General features: G+C 35.3%; 1 protein-coding gene across 3 annotated transcripts in view; it reads left to right on the forward strand.

Moving 5' to 3' along the window:
• Positions 1 to 20455, forward strand: part of INTS8 (integrator complex subunit 8) — a 48046-nt gene that overhangs the window by 20035 nt on the left and 7556 nt on the right. For all 3 annotated transcript variants that reach the window (XM_033126078.1, XM_033126079.1, XM_033126080.1), the window contains 8 exons: positions 1283 to 1393; positions 5330 to 5531; positions 8888 to 9009; positions 13431 to 13615; positions 14036 to 14069; positions 14717 to 14773; positions 14867 to 14928; positions 20253 to 20371. In XM_033126078.1, the coding sequence (XP_032981969.1) occupies positions 1283 to 1393; positions 5330 to 5531; positions 8888 to 9009; positions 13431 to 13615; positions 14036 to 14069; positions 14717 to 14773; positions 14867 to 14928; positions 20253 to 20371 (892 nt within the window). The remainder of the gene's footprint in view (positions 1 to 1282; positions 1394 to 5329; positions 5532 to 8887; positions 9010 to 13430; positions 13616 to 14035; positions 14070 to 14716; positions 14774 to 14866; positions 14929 to 20252; positions 20372 to 20455) is intronic.

A 20455-nucleotide genomic window follows, 5' to 3' on the forward strand; every position in this document is an offset into this window, starting at 1 on the left:
CCTTGTTTTCTGATGTAGAAGAGTTGTTACCTGACCTTTTTGAGAATAAAGACCCCCTTTTTTCATTTGTCAACAATTTTAGGACATTCACATGACAATTATTGTACTTTGAACATTCATTGACATAGAAATAAAACGTGAAAAAAGATACTAATTCAGTAATCTCTAAAAGTAAGTTTATACAGTATTCCACTTACAGCACTTTCATATATTTTAAATATAGCTGTAAATATATTTATAAGGTATATTAGGTGGTGTGTAGCTTATGCTTTTTACATGCTTATAGAGTATTTTTTTGTTTTTTGGTTAAAGTTTATTGGGGTGACAATTGTTAGTAAAGTTACATAGATTTCAGGTGTACAGTTCTGTAATACATCATCTATATATATTACATTTTGAGTTTTTGTTTTTTAATAACTTTTTGAGGTCTAAAGCCTACAACTTGGAACCAATTCATTAAAACTTCTTCATATAGGACATTTTTGGCCTTAGATACATTTAAAAATAGCCAGCTAATGAATTTACCTGTTCCTGAGGTTATCTATTTAACAGCTTTTCTGCATGGAAATTGCAAATGAAAATAGTTTCTAAAACACCATTTTAGCTAGACTGTAGCTAGAAATACAGGGGAAATAGCCCACAGATACCAGAGAAATTAAAGTAATATGGCAGTCCTTTTAACTAACTGCATATTCTTTCTCTGCTGATAATGTAGTACAAAGCAATCAGCAATTCATGTATATGTCATGGGATTTGAACATGCAGTGCAGTGAAATGAAAAGTTGCTCCGAACATTTAGTTGAACTTTATTAGTATTCACAGTGTTCATTTTTATAGATGAGGAAGGATAGCATAGTTAAGAGAGGAAGTTCTGATACTAACTGTCCCAGTTTAAATCCCAGTTGCATACTTACTATCTGTATAACCCTGGACAAGTTTTTTAACATCTGCATGCCTCAGTTTTCTCATCTGTAAAAGGGGGATAACACTACCCACTTCATAGTACTGCTATGAGCATCATATAAGGAGTATTGTTTTCTTCTTTTTTTCTATAGACTATCCTTGAGAAAGTACCAAACCATTTAATTATTTGTTACTAGCTCATTATCGTGAATACATTGATTTTGCTTAACATTTTATTATGGCTGTCATTTTTCTTTCTCTTTAAAATAAATGACCTTTGAATGATTTTTTAAAAATGTGATTGAAGATTATTGAAGCATTCTTATCTAGATTTGGCTTTCTTTATGTGTGTATATTTATATTTTTTTATTTTTTCTAGTGGGAAGTACCTACAGTCTATAGTGGTGTTATCCTGGGAATTAAAGACAATTTGACAAGAGATTTGGTTTACATTCTTATGGCCAAAGGTTTACACTGCAGTACTGTTAAGGTGAGTAAAAGTGGACGTCAACTACTGGTTAAGAATATGCTTTACTAATTTTAGCATGAAAGCCAGGAATCAGAATCTGTTATATTTTCCTGATCTTAAAATTATAGTCATAGGCCTGTACCGATATTTGAAAAAGTATTTTGTTCTTTTTACTTACCCTCATAACTACACCAAACTGGTCTTGGACATATGGATACTGCTCTATTCCTTTTTAAATATCTAGATAACATGAAAAGTCATTATTTGTATTTTTTTAGGATTCATTTAGTAAAGATTGTGTTCCAAGCTATAAACAACGAAATAAAATCCCTTGAAATTTTGTAGTTTATTTTACATAAGGAGTTTGTAGTCTATTTGGGAAGTTGAGACAAAAGGGATATGTTAAATGATATAAGATAGTATAATTGCATAACTAGTAGTACAGTAAATTCTATAGGAAGGTTGAAGATAACATTTGGAACGTGAAGATCCTAAGCTAAACCTGAGGCTTAAATAAATTACCTAGGTAAGAAGGATGATACCATGAGAAAAAGCTCAAAGGTAAGATATAGGATGGTATATGAATAGACTGGAAGCAATGTGCTAATAATATTAGCAATATGCTAATGTTACTTGTTATGTGAGGTGAGGCAGGATATGAGGCTAGATGGGAGGTAAGACCCAGTCTTCAGAGACCCTTGTAAGCTTTGTTAAGGTGGCTGGTTTTTCTAGACCAGCAATCTTCTAACTAGAAGTCCAAGATATGGATGTCATAGTTTTAAGAAAAGTAGTTCCCAACTTTTCAATTTCTCTCTGTACTCTTTCCTAAAATTGATCTGCCTGAAAATACTCTTACAGTTTACATGTCATGTTTCCCCATCATCATTTCATTCCCTTTTCACAATCATCCTTTTTCCGCTTACTTTTAAAAAAAGGCAGGAAGGAGCCATCCTCTAGCTTCATAGTAAGTTTTAAAACCAACTGCTGTAAGTTCTCCAGTTTTATTTTACAGAAAGATCCCATTTAACGTTATTAGTAGGTTCGGAAATTGCAACTCGAAGCTCAAGGACCTGTAACGAAACCAGTTTTACCATAAGATCATTGATATGCACGAGAGTTAAGTTCTCATGGCATATTTTTGCTCAGAAAAATATCACCAAACTTCTAAATAAAGTCTCAAAACACTTCTAATATTAAACATTGAAATAAATGTGAGCCATATATACATTTGGGAAAAATTAATAAAAACAAATAAAAATTATTTTCCAACCTGTTTATTTCAGTTCATGGTCACAGGTGGCTGGCTGGAGTCTGTCTTGGCAGCTCGAGGTATAAGGTGGGAACCAAGCCTGAATAGGATATCCTTCCTTCGCAGGGCTCACACACACCCACACACTTACTCAGACTGGGACAATTAACACCTGTCAATTAACCCAACATGTGCATGTCTTTGGAATCTGGGAGGAAACCAAGTACCAGAGAAAATACAGACAGACATAGGCAGAATGGACAAACTCCACACAGACAGTGGTCCAGACCAGGAATCGATTTTTTTTGTCATCAACTTTATAACAAAAGGACATTAATTGAGGGTCCAGCGGTACTTCAGAAACATTTTGGCAATTCTAGGTCCTTTGCTTTTTTATATGAATTTTAGAATCAGCTTTTCAATGCCTATTACAAAGAGCTTGCTGGGATTTTGATTCAGATTGTATTGAATATACAAATCAATTTGGGGACAGTTGATAACAATATTGAGTCTTTCAATCCATGAACATAGTATAGCTCTTCATTTATTTATGTATTTGATTTCTCTCATCAATGTTTTATAACTTTCAGCTCACAAATCTTGCACATTTTGTTGGATGTATCCCTCAGTGCATGTATGTTTTAAAATAGGAACAAAGTATAATTCATTATTCAAAAACTCAGTGCTTACACTACACTTGAGCATCTCCTTAAACTTTGGCTAAAAAAAATTACATTTTTCAACGTAAAAATTTATATAGAGAAGTGAATTTTTACATAAAACTTTTAAGAGTGAAATAAACAAAGACACTTTTGAAGACTGATCTAAACCAGTGGTTCTCAAACTATGGTCCTTACACCAGCAGCTTTGGTGATACTCGATATTTGGGAACTTAAATTAGAAATGCAAACTTTTGGACCTTGTCCTAGCTCTACTAAATCAGAAACTGGAGATGGACCCAGCAGTCTGTTTTAATAAGTTCTCCAGGTAATTCTGATGAATGCTAACGTTTGAGAACTGCTGTTCTAGACCGACACTGTCCAAGGGAAATACCATGCAAACTACATGTGTAATGTATAATTTTCTAGTAGCCACATTTTTAGAAGTACAAAAAAGATGAAATAGATTTTAGTATATTTTAACCCAATATATCTAGACTATCTTTTAAACATGTAAACTCTAAAAATGGACATATTTTCCTTTTTTAAAAAAACGTGTGTATGCTAAGTTTTCACTCAAAATCCAGTGAGTATTTTAACTCTTATAGCACCTCCCAGTTTGGACTGGTCTCAATTCACGTGCTCAATAGCCACGTGTAGCTAGTGGCTACCATATTGCACAGTAAAGCTATAGACAATTGTTTAAGTTATTGAAAAGTTTATAATAGAGAGTCATGTCATTGGGAACTTTTTGCCTTCCAGTCTTAAAATAACTCAGAGACTATTGTTCAATTTTCATGTGCGTTTTTCTTAAAAAAAAAAAAAACCACAAAAAAACCGTGAAAGGTGTTAACTCAGTTTTCCGGAGGTATGAAAGACAAAGGTATTAAATTGGCTAAGATCATACAGGTAGTAAGTGGCACAAGGGCTAGAAATGATAGAAGAGAACATTAGAGAAATCTTTAGGAGGTAAAATCGAGAATTGATTGCTAACTGATTTGCTGTGGAAGGCAAGAGGGAGAAAAGAATCGAGGATGATGGTCAGGTTTCTGCTTTGGGTGTCGGAGAACAAATGGGAATGCCAACAAGTGCATGTGTAGAGAATAACATTTTTGATGGGCGGATTATGAGTTCATTTTTACAATGTTTAATTTGGGCCTGCAAGTGGAAACATGAGCCTGAAGCTTGGGGAGTGGTCTGGGCTGGAGATACAGATTGGAGAGTCATCAGAGGTTACTCAGGGAGAATATACAGAGTTTAGGGGATGTAGCATTGAGTCCAAGAAAACCTGGTATGATGAATATGAATATCAGATCCATGCGGAGTCATAATAGCCAAGGGAATAGAGAATGTCAAGAAAAAGGGAGTGGACAGCACTGGGGTGCAGTCCCTTAAGTCAGGTAAGGTAACTGAAAAGTGTTCGGTAGATTGGACAATTAGAAAATAGTTGTTTCAGTGAGTTATTTTTTCATCATGATGGGATAGAAGGCAGATTGTAGGAGTGAAGGAAGCCTGTGGGGAGAGAGAGATAATCGAAGATTACTCTTTGGAAAAATTAGGAGATGTGTAGGAAAGGGCTTGGGTTGTAGCTGATTTAATTTATTAGCCAATTAATGTAGATTAATAACGTGTGCAAAGATTTTAGAATGTGAAACCTTGTTGAAGGATGTAAGGTCTAATTCTGAATATCTAGGTTGATGGAGAAGGGTACTTGTCATAGAATTTTACACCTATATATAATATATGTATATAATATGTATAATTTAGTAAAAACTTTAATTTTTGTTATTTTACAATTTATGTAAAACTTGTTTAGTAATATGGCATGTATTTTATATTGATTATTGGCTGTTTTTTAAAAATTACAGAAGAATTAGTATTTATTGGAATAAATCAATATAGAGATAAATAAAGAACAAGATAATTTAGTTTCGTTCCCCGAGGTAACCAGTGTTAACCTTTAATCCTCTTTGCCCTGTACTCATAAATATGTGTTTTTTGACTCCAGAGGAAAGGTGATCCAGGTTATTCTGTTATTTCTTTTTATAGGACTTTTTCCATGCTAAACAGCTATTTGCTGCTTGTTTGGAGTTGGTAACAGAGTTCTCACCAAAACTTCGTCAGGTCATGCTGAATGAGATGCTGCTTTTGGATATTCATAAACATGAAGCTGGGACAGGGCAATCAGGAGAGAGACCTCCTTCTGATCTTATTAGTAGGGTGCGGGGATATCTGGAAATGAGGCTTCCCGGTAAGACTGTTGCACAAAGCTACATTTCAGAAATTCAGTACTCATGTAATTGTGGTGGAAAATCTAAATGAACATTTACTTCTTACCATCTATAAAAAGTTATTTCTCTCCTAAAACAGAATTCAGATGTGAGCTTCACTTGAGAATATTGGAGAAAATTTAGGAAACTTCATTTCCTAAGATTGCTATAATAAAGTACTACAAACTAGGCAATTTAAAACAAGAGAAATTCATTTTTCCACATTTCTGGAGACTATCTGAAATTACAGTATCTGCGGAACCATGCACCTTCTGGAGGTTCTAGGGGAGAATCCTTCCTTGTTCTTTTCCTAGCTTCCTGGCTCCCAGCAATCTTTGGCATTCCTTAACTTGTATGTGCATCACTCCAACCTTTGCCTCCTCCTTTATGTGGCATGCGCGCACGTGTGTGTTTCCTCTTGCAAGGCTCCAGTCACTGGATTTAGGGTCTGCCCTAAATCAGTATGTCCTTATCTTAACGAAATAATCTGCAAAGACCCTATTTCTAAATCAGGTCACATTTTGAGGTTCAGGTGAACATGAATTTTGAGGGGACACTACACTACAGAAACTGTATTGCAATTTGAAGATACTCTGTTAAAAGAATCAAAATGTCCTTGAAGGTACAGGTTGAAGGTTTATTTCCCCATTACCATCATAGAAAGCCCTCAAAATAATTGTCACTGGGTCAGGAACTCACTTGTGGTCACTTTGGGAACTTTGTGTGTCTAATTCAAATGTAAATAACTCATGAAAAGTGACTTAAATAAATTATCTATGTTACATATAAATCTTGCTTAGTTCAAGTAGTTTCTTAATTTCACATGTTTTAATAGAAGTACTTAGAGCTATTAAATCATACTGTACACATTTAATGTTGTAAAGAGTAAAATTGAAGTGTAAAGGAAGGTGCTAATAATGTGCCAAAACAGAAATAGCTGCTGGCCCTCTGGGGTCTTTTGAATGAGTTTGTTGTTACATTCTGATTTCTAGTAGAAATTACAACTTCTTAGCACTCTGTTGATTGAATATCTTTGAGCTTTAATGCATCAGTGCCCTTCAGTATCATAAGAAGACTTGATCTGATAATATGCTGGCACCAACTATTAATTGACACATGCCACTGTGTATATGTGTTCTTTTTAAAGGTAGAAGGTTGTTTTTTTATACATAGTTTTTCTAAAATTAAAAGCAAAAAGAATTGAAAAACCCTAACGTTTATTGAGTGCTAACTACATGTCAGATAATGTTTAAGAGCTTTAGATGCATAACTCATTTAGTCCTCACAGCAGCTCTGTGAAGTAGCTACTTATTTAATTATCCCTATTTTGTAAATCAAGAAACTGAGGCGCAGAGAGGATAAAGAATTTGGCCAAAGTCATGCACTTAGAGATAACAGAGACAACTGTGATTTGAGTCCAACTTAAGCCTATGCTCTTACTCTGAAATGGCTAGAAATGTCTAAATAATTGTAATCTATTTATACTACCTTTTTGGCATGTCAGTAGTTTAGAGTTCATATCACTTTTTTCTTTTTTTTGTTTAAGTCTCATAGCTCTGCCCATAATTTGTTTAAATTCCTAGCTTATGAAATTTTCAGCCATTTGACCCATAGCTTATGCTATAAATGGTATTTAAAATGAGAAGGAAAGGGTGTAATGTATTGTTAGGAGGAACAAGGAAATGATTTTTTCCCTACAGGCACAGTTCCTTGTCTTTGACTTCGAGCCTCAATTACAGACTAAGTTACTTGAGTTCAGCATAGACCTCTGGCTCTGATGCTCTTACAACTCTGCCCTCCAGTACCACTGAGAGAGGTGCTGTTGGTAGGATGGTGTCTCCATGGGTCAGAATTGGGGGAGCAGTGTAAAAAGGTGTCTCGGCCATCTTCTCCTTCCTTTTTGAAGGAAAAAAAATTATTCCCTGGTGATAATGGGCCAAGTTTGAATGAGTTAGATGCATGCCCTCTATGGAACACAGTATTGACCTGGCTTTTCTATCAGGAATAAGAAGTGATCTTAACCAACAACAGATCCCACCTTTTAATTAAAATAGAAATAAGAGCTACAGATTAATTATTCTAAAACCATGTCTTTTGGGAGAGAGCCCCCAAGTTTTAATACCTTTATATTCAAAGGTAGCTTTCTGTTGAGACACATGTCCTTGTTAATGTTCCTTGGAGTTCAACAAAATAGAATGTTAGACTTACTCTGGCTGCCTGTTACTGCCTATGACTTGTACTTTTTGATAAGGAATAATTGTATTGCAGGTGCTTACAAGGAAGTTTACTCTCCAAAACACTGCCTCTCAGTCTGTATCAGCACTCCACTCTCTAGGCTCTGATTCATCTTTAAGAGCCATTGCCATATTACTGATGAGAAGTGCCTGGTAAATAAATGAAATCTTGGAGCCAATTGCTATATGGCCTTCCTTTGGTAAATTGTATAGAACTCAATGACATGCATGCATTTGGGATACTAATTTCACTTCTCTCTCCATTCCTTCTTCAAGAAGATGATGCAGATAATGTATTTTTATTCTATTTTTATCTGTTCTTGGGCTGCTTTTTGTCATACCAGATTTTTTTTTTGAATAAGGTGAGACATAAATTAAGTAGGCACAAGCACAGTGTTTTTAGAAAGACTGAAAAATACAGCTACTTAAGTTTAGTAGCTCTTCCCATTTTAAGTCTTAACATTGTTATTTAGCATTCATTGGGGTTTCTTTTTCACTGCTGTACATTAAAGCCTAATTACATACTTTGAGCTATAAAAATTCACAGCATATTTGATATTAAGGTATATTTAATAATTTTGTTTAAAGGAAATAATGTTCAAAACAATTCTAATATTTTTTATTTAAAGTTGTTTTTGGTACAGTAAACATTTTTTGAAAGTGAATGACGTCTCATAGGAATATTTATTACATTTCAGTCAGAAAAAATATTAAAAATGATATATTAACTCAGAATGTAGTTTTATTGTATGGTTTTAGCTATTTCTGTGTTCTAAATGTACTAAAAGTTTATACCATGCCATTTTGTACTTGTTTCATTTGTGTGTTTATTCTCTGCTCATTTGAATTATAAATGTCCACAAGTAAGAGTGTTGGGCATCTAAGATGTTCTTAAGGTAGATACTTTTGTTGATTAATAGTAGGGACCATGGCAGTCTATTGTTGGGAAACTTGAAACTTTCTAGAGAAAAGCATAAAATGTCAGTATTTTTCTAATTTTCATTTGTAACTTGTTTTTAATATGTTTGAAATCTGAGCAAATTTTGCTTTGTTCTCATTTTAATGTTGTGATGGTAATTCCAACTATTTTCTTTGCTTTTTAGATATTCCTCTTCGTCAAGTTATTGCTGAGGAGTGTGTTGCTTTTATGTTAAACTGGAAGGAAAATGAATACCTTACACTGCAAGTTCCTGCATTTCTGCTTCAGAGCAACCCATATGTAAAGGTAATTTGTGTTTAAATAAAAGAATTATTTAATTCTTTTTGTGAATGAAATAATTGTACCAATTTTTTTATCTATACTACAATCGGAACTTGTCCATTTTCTATGATTCACTGTAAGATGAGACAAATACTTGTTTATAGTTAGAAGTATAGGTTTTGATAATTCAGGTACTTGAGTTTGCCCTTCCTAAATATTTTTTTCTAATACCCTATAGTTCATGAGAATGCAAGCAAAAATTATGTAGTTAACAGGTGAAATTTTGGTATAATCCTAAGCTAGTGAGAGATGGGTTAGCTTTTCTTGCTGTAAATGATAAAATCAAACTCTAGTTTTAAGCTCTGGAATACACAGGCATTACCTGGTGTGAACTGACGGATCAGTCAGGGGTGCAGTTCACCTTACCCTTTAGAGCCTATTTGTTTCTTTGAATTTGATGTGCCTGATTCTTACTAGTATACATGTTCGTTGTCAGTAATTATACCCATGTGAAAGTTCAGTGAATTGATAGTATCTCCTTTCTTAATTATATCGTTCCTGTGCAGCTGAAAATGCTCCCGGGTGAAGAAAACATCAAAAATAGAGAGAGACTGGAGATTGTCCCTAAGATTATATCTTTCATGTGTTAATACTATGTATTCCCTAAATAGGTAGTGGGCTTTTCTCCCCTTTCTGGTCTTTTAGTTAAAACAAAACAAAACTTTTAGTGATGTAACATTTTTTTGCGTACATTTGTTCCTTTAGGTTTCCTTATTCCTTTTTTATTGTTTGTATCACCTTTTGTTACTCTTCATCTACCCTCATCTCATGTTTAGTATATAGTCCCTTAATTGGATGGTTATCTGGGAACTCTTAAAAGACTGTATTACTTTTTTACATTTGTCTTTGGTTATTTGTTTCTTCCTCTTTATTTCATGTATGTCCTTTTAAAAATGGAGCTCATTTCATTTCAACCCTTTGAAGACTTACTGATTTCTTTTGTTTTTTCCTCCTTTTTGTCTTCTTTACAATTGTTCATAAACATTTATCATCATACTTAAATCCTCCTTTTTGGAATTTCAAACATTGGATGATACCTGTTTTTCTAGTGAACTTTCTGTGATATGAGTTCCTAATATCTAGGGTACTTGTGTGTTTATGCCCATCAGTGTCCTCTTAGTCTTTAGTAAACGTGCAGATGAGAGAATCATTTTGTTCCAAGACCATAATTTCCACTTAGAATTGTAGCTTGTTGCTCAGTGTTAAGGCAGTACAGTTTTTTTCTTCACTTTCCTTAGCTGTGAATTCTGTGGAGCTGCGCCCCGGGAGAGATGGGTGCATGTTTGAAGGCCTACAATGTGGAAAGGCACAGGATATTGTGTTGTAGGTTTCCTAACCTTGGGCTAGGTTATCTCACTGCTTCCTGTAGTGCCCTCTGATCCAGCCCGAAAGGAGGAAGGATATGTGATGACCTTACTGAAGAGTCCCTGAGGCAGCTCATTGTCTCATCTGGGTTAGGGTTTTGTGTGTTTCCAATCCTAGGTGGCCCATTGCTCCCTTGTTAATGTCAAGAGAAAAGGAATCAGAGAAAGAAGTCTAAAGCAAGGGATTGTGTTTTGGAAATAATACAATTTGGATAGTTAATATTAATAAACTTTGAATTTGGTGTGTTGGAGAAAGTCCGGAAGGATATTAGGATATTAACAGTTATTATCTCTGGGTAGTGGAATATTAGCTGATTTTAATTTTATTTTCCATTCTGTTACTTATTTTCTTCATTTGAATATCGATTATATAATCACAAAAAAGAAAAGAAAAAATCTTATGGATGTGACTAAAATATATCCTTTTGAAATAATACAGACCTGTCCAGTCACCCCTTTGGATCGGGATGGGAAGCAGTGTAGTGCATTGGAAAGTACACAGGATGTATGGGCACCTGGATTATAAAAGACTAGGAGGAGGAAGAGGGGCTGGTGGTAATAGCAGTAATAGTAGGGGATAAAGACCCAAGTGTTTAATATCGTCTATACAACATTTTAAAGTGTGAGAGCTTCTCCTTTCCCAGTTTCCTCTCCTCTCCCCTGCTCCTTGTCATGCCAGCTTTGTGCTGGCACTGCCAAGAGTACTCACAGGTCCCTATACACACCATGCTGTCTCATGTTTCTGCATTCATGCACGTGCTGTTCGTTGACTTAGCTGGATACCCTGCCTGTTTGTGTGGTTTCTTTGAAGCTTTCCTATATTCCTTTCTCCGCAACGAATAAAGCACTTTCTCTTCTTGTTGCCTTTGTGCTCTTGTACTGGTCCTGCTACTGTTGTACTGTGGAGGTATTTTGTCGTGCTTATACTTCTTAGTAAATTATTTGTTCACCTGTCTGTCTTCCCTCTAAAACAGTGATCTTCTTGAAAACAGTTAACTTTTGCATTCTCAGTGCTTTACTAGATGCTCAGGAATGTATGTGAAATTCAGTTGACTTGGGGTCTAAGACCTGAAAATTCTCATTTTTAATTAAGTAAATTTACTTAATGTAGTGACCTTCAACTAAGCATGTGATCCCTGACGACAGAAATGAATTTGAGACAAGGAGCTACAATAGGCTTGCATTGTACTGCAGTAAGTAACTGCATATATAGTGATCCTCGTTGTCAGAGAAGAGACTGTGTTCAGTAAGCATGCAGGATGAAATGTTCTACTAGACCATGGACCCCTGATTTCCTTTATAGCATAGCCAGGGTTTTTACATAATTCACTAGATTTAGAAAGCACCACTATTCTTGTAAATTTTCTTAGGTATGATCATGGAGTTGTGTTATGTAGGAGACTGTCCTTGTCCTTAGAAGATACATTTGAAGTGTTTAGGAGTGAAATCTTGTGTCTGCAACTTACTTTAATGAACAGTATGTGTAGATACATATAAAACAAATATGGCAGAATATTCAAAATAAGTCAAGTATACAGGTATTTATTGAACTATTTCAATTTTTTTGTGTTTGAAGTTTTTTATTACGAAAGAATTGGGGGGAAAAGCACCAATTTTCATCTTTGTTAATAATACTGCCTCTTTCTTAAGCCACCTTAAGCAATGGGACTCCATGATTAACATTTTCTAGGTCCAGTTAGGGAACTGGGGTTTCCTAGTGGACTTGAGATTATCCTTGCCACCTCACCCTCTAAAAGAGCAACAATGTGTAAGGTTTAATAAGAACAAAGGATAGAGGGATCTCTCTTGCTTTGAAATTATAGAGGGAAAGAAATGCTGAATTTGGTATAAGTCTGATTTTGTTCTCTATATTTTGGGTCTTTCTACATCTTTCGTCTTTAAGGCTGCTTTAATTCAGATCACTCCTGAAAGGTTTTCAGGAATCTGCCCTTTAATTCTGCCTCCACACAACAGTACCTCTATCCCCAGTTTTTACCATTTTTCTTAGAGAAAAGTTGCTCTAAGTTTTGTTCTCTTATTCTGCCAACTTTAATATTTATATTTTTTCCCTTTTTTTCATTAAGAAAATTTTTTTTTTAAAAGATTTTTTATTAGGGAAGGGGAATAGGACTTTTATTGGGGAATAGGGTGTACTTCCAGGATTTTTTTCCAAGTCAAATTTTTGTCCTTTCAGTCTTAGTTGTGGAGGGCGCAGCTCAGCTCCAGGTCCAGTTGCCTTTGCTAGTTGCAGGGGACGTAGCCCACCATCCCTTGCAGGAGTCGAACTGGCAACCTTGTGGTTGAGAGGACGTGCTCCAACCAACTGAGTCATCTGGGAGCTCAGCTGCAGCTCAGCTCAAGGTGCCGTGTTCAATCTTAGTTGCAGGGTGTAGAGCCCACCGTCCCTTGAGGGACTCGAGGAAATGAACTGGCAGCCTTGTGGTTGAGAGCCCACTGGCCCATGTGGGAATCAAACTGGCAGCCTTCAGCGTTAGGAACATGGAGCTCCAACTGCCTGAGCCACTGGGCTGGCCAAGAAAAATTTTTAAATGATTAAAGTGTGTGTGTGTATGTAACATTTAAGCGCTATGTTGATCTCATCTCTGGGCTTTTTACCACAGTTAAATTAACATTGTGGTGTATACATTTCGTGACACTTTTTTTTTTAAAGCAGGATCAGTTGGCAACTTGTGTACAATTGGCAACTTGAATTTTTTTTCCACTTACATACCTCTTTGTGTTCTATCAATTTGTTCTCTTTAGACTTTAATTGTTTAGACATAATGACATTTATAATTTGGTAAAACTAAAGAATTCTCTTCCCTGATCAGATTCAAATATGTCAGTAGACAGTGAGCTCTAAATTCCTCAGTTGTTGGATAGAAGGCACAGCATAAAATAACCGTGCTTGGTATATTGGGCAATTATCCATCTTTCTTTAAGTGTGCCTTAATAGCAGAACTAATGTGTAACATTACAGATTATCTCTTACATATTTTCTGTTTGTTTTTTGTATTATAGCTTGGACAGCTTTTGGCAGCTACAATCAAAGAACTTCCAGGCCCTAAAGAAAGTAGACGGAGTGCTAAAGACCTTTGGGAAGTTGTTGTTCAGATCTGTAGTGTGTCCAGTCAGCACAAACGAGGAAATGATGGCAGAGTTAGTTTAATAAAGCAGAGGGAATCTACATTAGGTATAATGTATCGGTATGTTTTGATCAATATTTTTTGTTATTTTTGTTGTTATTTATACTATTTGTACTATTTCAATAACATCTACCATTATTCTTATATACCATAAAGATGGATAATGTAAGAATTCTCTGGTGCTGATATCTGATGGTCTTGTCTGACATGACCACCTTCGGAAATACCTTCTGTTTATATGTTACGAGACTGTTAATCATATATGATTAATATATATGGTTGGATAGTTCTGAGGATGTCACATGTGATTAAAATAGGGAAAAATTTTTATTACATTAGCATGACAGTAGAATATTGTACTCTTTCATACATTCAGAACTGGAGAGTTAGGAATAAACCTTCACCTATAATTTACATTCTTAGTTTTATTTTTAATTTCTGATATTAAATGTATATACAATTTTTTGTTGTTTTTTGTAGGAATGAACTGCTTTCTTTTATCAAAAAATTACGGGTATGTTTTGTTAAAAGTTGATCTAATTAATTGCTGTTGCTGATTTTTGTAGAATATGACTAAAAAATATTGAATGCTTAAATGATGATTATTTAGGTGATCTATTAATGTGCTTTAGTGTTGAGGATGGGATAGTCTGAATGGAGAAATTTATTTAGCATTATCCTAACCATGTTTTACTGAATGGAACAGGTATTTTTTAAATTGTAAAGAACTCTTCATAATAGGGCTAGGTGTGTGAAGCCTAGCTTTAATTTTGTTTGATAGGATTCATGTCATGTTTATTTACTGGACATGACCCAAATTCCATCCTTTATTATTTTAAGGAATAAAAAAATCAATTTTTTTGTCATAGCTGGAAGTACTAGTTGGAAAGAGATCTATTTACTCAATTTCAAAAGTCACGTAAGGATTTGAGCATTATAAATCAGACCCTAAGAATGATAAGTTTTGTGTAAGTTGTATGCCGTAATTGCTTTCATGAAATTAGAAATAAAGTTGATCTTTAGTGTGCTCTAAAGTAGATGTAAATTTCAAAAGGGTAAGACTCTTTTGAAAGAAAATACTTGGTATCCCTGAGGTTGATGGAAGAAATATTTAAAAATATATATATAATATTTAAGGATTCTGTGTTTTCTTTCCTATAGGAGCCATTGGTTTTGACTATTATTTTGTCACTCTTTGTGAAACTTCACAATGTTCGGGTCAGTATTTCATAACTTCATTAAAAAGAAAAAATCTTTGAAATTTCCTTTTAAAATCACACTTTTTTTTTTTTTTTTTTTTTTTTTTTAAAGGAGGACATTGTGAATGATATTACAGCTGAACACATTTCTATTTGGCCATCCTCCATCCCCAAGTAAGTATTCTGGCTTACATTTTATTAAATTATTTATGTATTTAGAACCGTTGTGAATGATGTAACCTTGAATAATTTGATTAAAAATCTACAATCTGTTAAGATTCTATAGCTAACTTTGTGTTTTTCTATTATAGTAATTCTCTTCCTAAAAATGTGGATAAGGCATAACTCTTAAGAGCTAAGTTTTACCAGCCTCAGTAGAACAGAAGATCTCTAGTCCTGATTACATGTCACAGAGTATAATTAAAAAATCAAGACTAACAAAAGAATGACTTTCTGTCAAGTTTCCAGCATCTTATCTCTTTTGCAAATACCTATTTGAAAATTGTTTTTTGTAATTCTTTGTGGGTCTCTTCTAACACTGATTACCAGAGACTCCCAACCCCTTTTAGTTGCCTTTAATTACCTTAAGACATCTTCTCCTGTCTACAGCCATACCACCCTGAACCCACCTGATCTCGTTTGATCTTGCTAAGCAGGGTCGGGCCTGGTTAGTACTTGGATGGGAGAAATCTTCATCCTTTTATCGCCTGAGACTCAAGATGATGGGAATTTTTTTAAGGGAAGAAGAAAGTGTACTTTTTCTGGAACAAGAAACCTTTTATATTTTCCTCTTCCCACACATAGCATTGATACTTCTCATTCAGGAGAATCCATGTCCATTTGTTTCCTCACAGAAGTTACTTTTCTTTCTTTGTAAAGATTTTATTGGGGAAGGGGAACAGGACTTTATTGGGGAACAGTGTGTACTTCCAGATCTTTTTCCGAGTCAAGTTGTTGTCCTTTCAATCTTAGTTGTGGAGGGCGCAGTTCAGCTCCAGGTCCAGTTGCCGTTGTTAGTTGCAGGGGGCACAGCCCACCATCCCTTGTGGGAGTCGAACAGGCAACCTTGTGGTTGAGAGGATGCGCTCCAACCAACTGAGTCAGCGGCTCAGCTCAAGGTGCTGCGTTCAATCTTAGTTGCAGGGGGCAGAGCCCACCATCCCTTGTGGGAGTCGAGGAGTCAGTCGAACCGGCAACCTTGTGGTTGAGAGCCCACTGGCCCATGTGGGAATCGAACTGGCAGCCTTCAGCATTAGGAACATGGAGCTCCAAACAGCTGAGCCACTGGGCTGGCCCCAGAAGTTCCTTTTCCTTCCCTCCCTTTCCCCTACTTGTCTTAACTTTGTGTCTGAAGCGCAGGTCCTAGGCCTTTATTGCTTTTAGTGGCATCTTTGAAGAAGAAAAGATTTCAGTAGGTAGGGGAGCAGGCAATAGAATGAGAGTAATTTATTTCCATCTCAGTCTTCGAGATTAGAAGCAGTTCTACATTTCATATAGGGATTGAAGGGTCAAAAATGGATGAGTGACCCTTCCCTCCACCTACTGAGGCTTTTTCTCCAAAGAAGCACCATGCTTCATGAAGCAAATTTGCACACTTCACAGCTTTTTGACTGCAGATTTTTATATGACATTAGTTTATTAGGTAGTTCAAGAATCAGGTAGAGATCATTTTGCCTTTTTAATTGATGGTTGTAACACCTCTTTGGTGTTACTAGGTTGGTGCAAAGGTAATTGCAGTTTTTGCAGTTATTTTTAACCTTTTAAACAGCAATTACTTTTACACAAACCTAATACTTTGGCCTAATTTTAGGCTGTAAACTAATGATTGATTTTCAGTGTGTGTTTATTAAAATGAACAAAAAGAATGGTTTACTGTAGAGGTTCTAAGCCAGACTTGTAGGGTTTGAATCCCAGCTACTCCAGTTATCAGGTATATGAACTTGGGTAAGTTGCTTTCTGTGCCAGTTTCCTCATCTGTAAAATGGGTATATGAATAATACCTACCTCAGAATTGTGAGGATTAAGCAAGTTAATACATTTTCTAAACTAAATTTTTGGAATAAAGACTGGCACATACCGTGCTTCCCCGAAAATAAGACCTAGCCGGCCGATGAGCTGTAATGTGTCTTTTGGAGCAAAAATTAATGCAAGACCCAGTATAATATAATATAATATATAATATAATATAAAATAAATACTGGGTATAATATATAATATAATATCCGGTCTTATATAATATAACTCCTAAGGATAAGACCGGGTCTTACATTAATTTTTGCTCCAAAACACACATTACAGCTGATTATCCGGCTAGGTCTTATTTTCGGGGAAACATGGTAGTAGGCTTAACTATTATGTTCATGATAAAATTACTTGAATGTAATTCAAGAGAAAATAAAATATGATAAACATTTGACCAGAAGAAGTATTTTGGGCAAGAGGCTTTATTGACTCCAAGAATAGTGTGAGAATAGCATGGGTAAAGTATTACCAAAATTGATTGTATGCAGATAGAATTCTTAGACTTGTTAGCATTTTTTAAATTTCTACAAAATCATAAACCAGATTAACTCATTTAGTTTTAAATAAATAATTGAGTATTTGCTCATAATACCATAATTCCTTTCCCACTACCCTGTTTCCCCGAAAATAAGACCTAGCCGGACAATCAGCTGTGTCTTTTGGAACAAAAATTAAGACCCGGTCTTATATAAGATGGTATTATATTATGGTATATTAGGCCTGGTATTATATTAGACCTGGTAGTCTATTCTAATATTATTATATTAGGTCTTATATAAGACCCGGTCTTATTTTACTATTTATTATTTATTTTTGCTCCAAAAGACGCATTAGAGCTGATTGTCCAGCTAGGTCTTATTTTCGGGGAAACACAGTGTACTGGGAGCAGTGATATTTGGTGTAGTCTAACCTCTCAGGACAGAGGTATTTTGTCCAAATTCATCTTGTAAATGATAGAGCCAGTACTTCAACCTCATGTGTGTCTGCATCCAGAGCTTGTGTTCTCTACCATTGTGCCTTACTGCTCCAGGGAGTGGGAGCCATCAGCTGTGTAACTTGGGTGCTGGCCTGGCTTTAATCCTCCATTTCATCTTCTAATTCTGTATCTCAAGATTCCAGGTTTAACCAGACTCAGAGCAGCTAGCCTGTTTCCCTACCCTTTTTTTGATTCCCTTACTGCTATCAAATACACCTAAGGCGTACACTTGCCACATCCAGCACCTAATCCTGTGATGGCCAGTGAAACTAATTCAGGGGAGCCAGTCAGTCTTACAAGAAGCCACAGGGTGGATTTAAGGCCACAAAGCAGTACTGTTAGTGTTTGAGCCCTTGTGTTTTTTTGTTTTTTTCTTTATTTTAATTAAAGTTTATTGAGGTGACAATTATTAGTAAAGTTACATAGATTTCAGGTGTACAATTCTGTGTTACATCATCTATAAATCCCATTGTGTGTTTACCACCTAGAGTCAGTTCTCCTTCCATCACCATATATTTGATCCCCCTTACCCTCCTCTCCCACCCCCCCACCCCCCTTACCCTCTGGTAACCACTAAACTATTGTCTGTGTCTATGAGTTTTTGTTTCTCATTTGTTTGTCTTGTTCTTTTGTTGTTTCTGGTTTATATACCACATATCAGTGAAATCATGTGGTTCTCTGCTTTTTCTGTCTGACTTATTTCGCTTAGCATTATAATCTCAAGATCCATCCATCTTGATTTTTTTCTTGATTTGTTGTCACAAATGGTCCTATTTCATCTTTTCTTACCACAGAATAGTATTCCATTATGTATATATATACAACAATTTCTTTATCCATCTATCGAAGGACATTTTGGTTGTTTCCATGTCTTGGCCACTGTAAATAAAACTGCAATGAACATTGGAGCACTCGTATCTTTAGGGGTAAATGTTTTCAGATTTTTTGGGTAGATGCCCAGGAGAGGGATTGCTGGGTCATACGGTAATTCGTAATTTTTTGAGGAACCTCCACACTGCCTTCCATAGCAGCTGCACCAGTCTGCATTCCCACCAACAGTGTATGAGGGTACCTTTTTCTCCATAGCCTCTCCAACACTTGTTATTATTTGTCTTGTTGATGATAGCCATTCTGTTATTAGGTTCGTGCAAAAGTAATTGCAGTTACTTTTACCATTCTAACTGGGTGAGGTGATACCTCATTGTGGTTTTTATTTGCATTTCTCTGATGATTAGTGATGTTGAGCATTTTTTCATATGTCTATTTGCCATTTGTATGTCGTCTTTGGAGAAATGTCTCTTCAGGTCCTCTGCCCATTTTTCAATTGGGTTGTTTTTTTTTTGTTGTTGAGTTGCATGAGTTCCTTGTATATCTGGATATTAGTCCCTTATCGGAGGCACTGTTTGCAAAAATGTTCTCCCATTCAGTTGGTTGCCTCTTTATTTTGTCGATGGTTTCTTTTGCTGTACAGAAGCTTTTAAGTTTGATATAGTCCCACTCATTTATTTTAGCTTTTGCTTCCGTTGCGTTTGGAGTCAAATTCATAAAATGCTATTTGAACCCAAGGTCCATAAGTTTAGTACCAATGTTTTCTTCTATGCAGTTTATTGTTTCAGGTCTTATGCTCAAGTCTTTGATCCATTTTAAATTAATTTTGGTACATGGTAACAGATAGCAGTCCAGTTTCATTCTTTTGCATGTGGCTTTCCAATTGTCCCAGCACCATTTATTGAAGAAGCTGTCTTTTCTCCATTGTATGTTTTTTGCTTCTTTGTCAAAAATTATCTGTCCATATTTATGTGGTTTTATTTCTGAGTTCTCAGTTCTATTCCATTGGTCTACGTGTCTGTTTTTCTGCCAATACCATGCTGTTTTGATTATCATTGCCTGGTTGTACAAGCTAAAGTCTGGGAGTGTGATACCTCCAGCATCACAAAAAAGCAATTAAGATTGCTTTAGCTATTCGGGGTCTTTTGTGGTGCCAAACAAATCTGATGATTTTTTGTTGTATTTCTTTAAAAAATGCCATTGGGAGTTTTATGGGGATTGCATTAAATCTGTGAGCCCTTGTTTTTTGTGGTTTCTTCTAGATAACGTAAAAATTAATTGGGGAAATTTTATGAGTTTGTCTCTTTAATTTTGTTACCTGTAAATTGTGCATAAAAAGCAGAGATAGGGGTTTATCCTACCACATTTATATACTTTATATTGTAAAATATCTAAAGATACTTTCTTAGAGTGGTCTGGTCAACTTTTTTTGGCATTTTGGAAAAAAAAGAGGAAACAAATCCCGTTTTTTTTCAATCCCTTGTAAAAAGTTAGCTTATCACACTTTATCAGATGTAGTTTTGATAGTTTTATATATTTAATCCTAGTAATAGTTAGCATTATATTTATGGTCACCTAAATTTTGGCTGTGTCTTTTTGTTTTTAATAAATGTGTATATGGAATTTGAAGATCTTTTAAATTAGAGATTAATTTTCATTGTCTTTTCTTTAGCCTTCAGTCAGTTGACTTTGAAGCTGTCGCAATCACAGTAAAAGAGCTAGTTCAGTATGCTCTCAGCATAAATCCAAACAACCATTCCTGGTTAACAATTCAGGCAGACATTTATTTTGGTAAGTGAGATGTATGGTTGCTTTGTGTTTTGCTTTTGTAACACCTTTAGAAGGGAAAATAAAATACATTACACATTTTATTAC

The sequence above is a fragment of the Rhinolophus ferrumequinum genome, chromosome 14 (genome assembly GCF_004115265.2).
Source record: "Rhinolophus ferrumequinum isolate MPI-CBG mRhiFer1 chromosome 14, mRhiFer1_v1.p, whole genome shotgun sequence".
Taxonomy (NCBI): Eukaryota; Metazoa; Chordata; class Mammalia; order Chiroptera; family Rhinolophidae; genus Rhinolophus; species Rhinolophus ferrumequinum.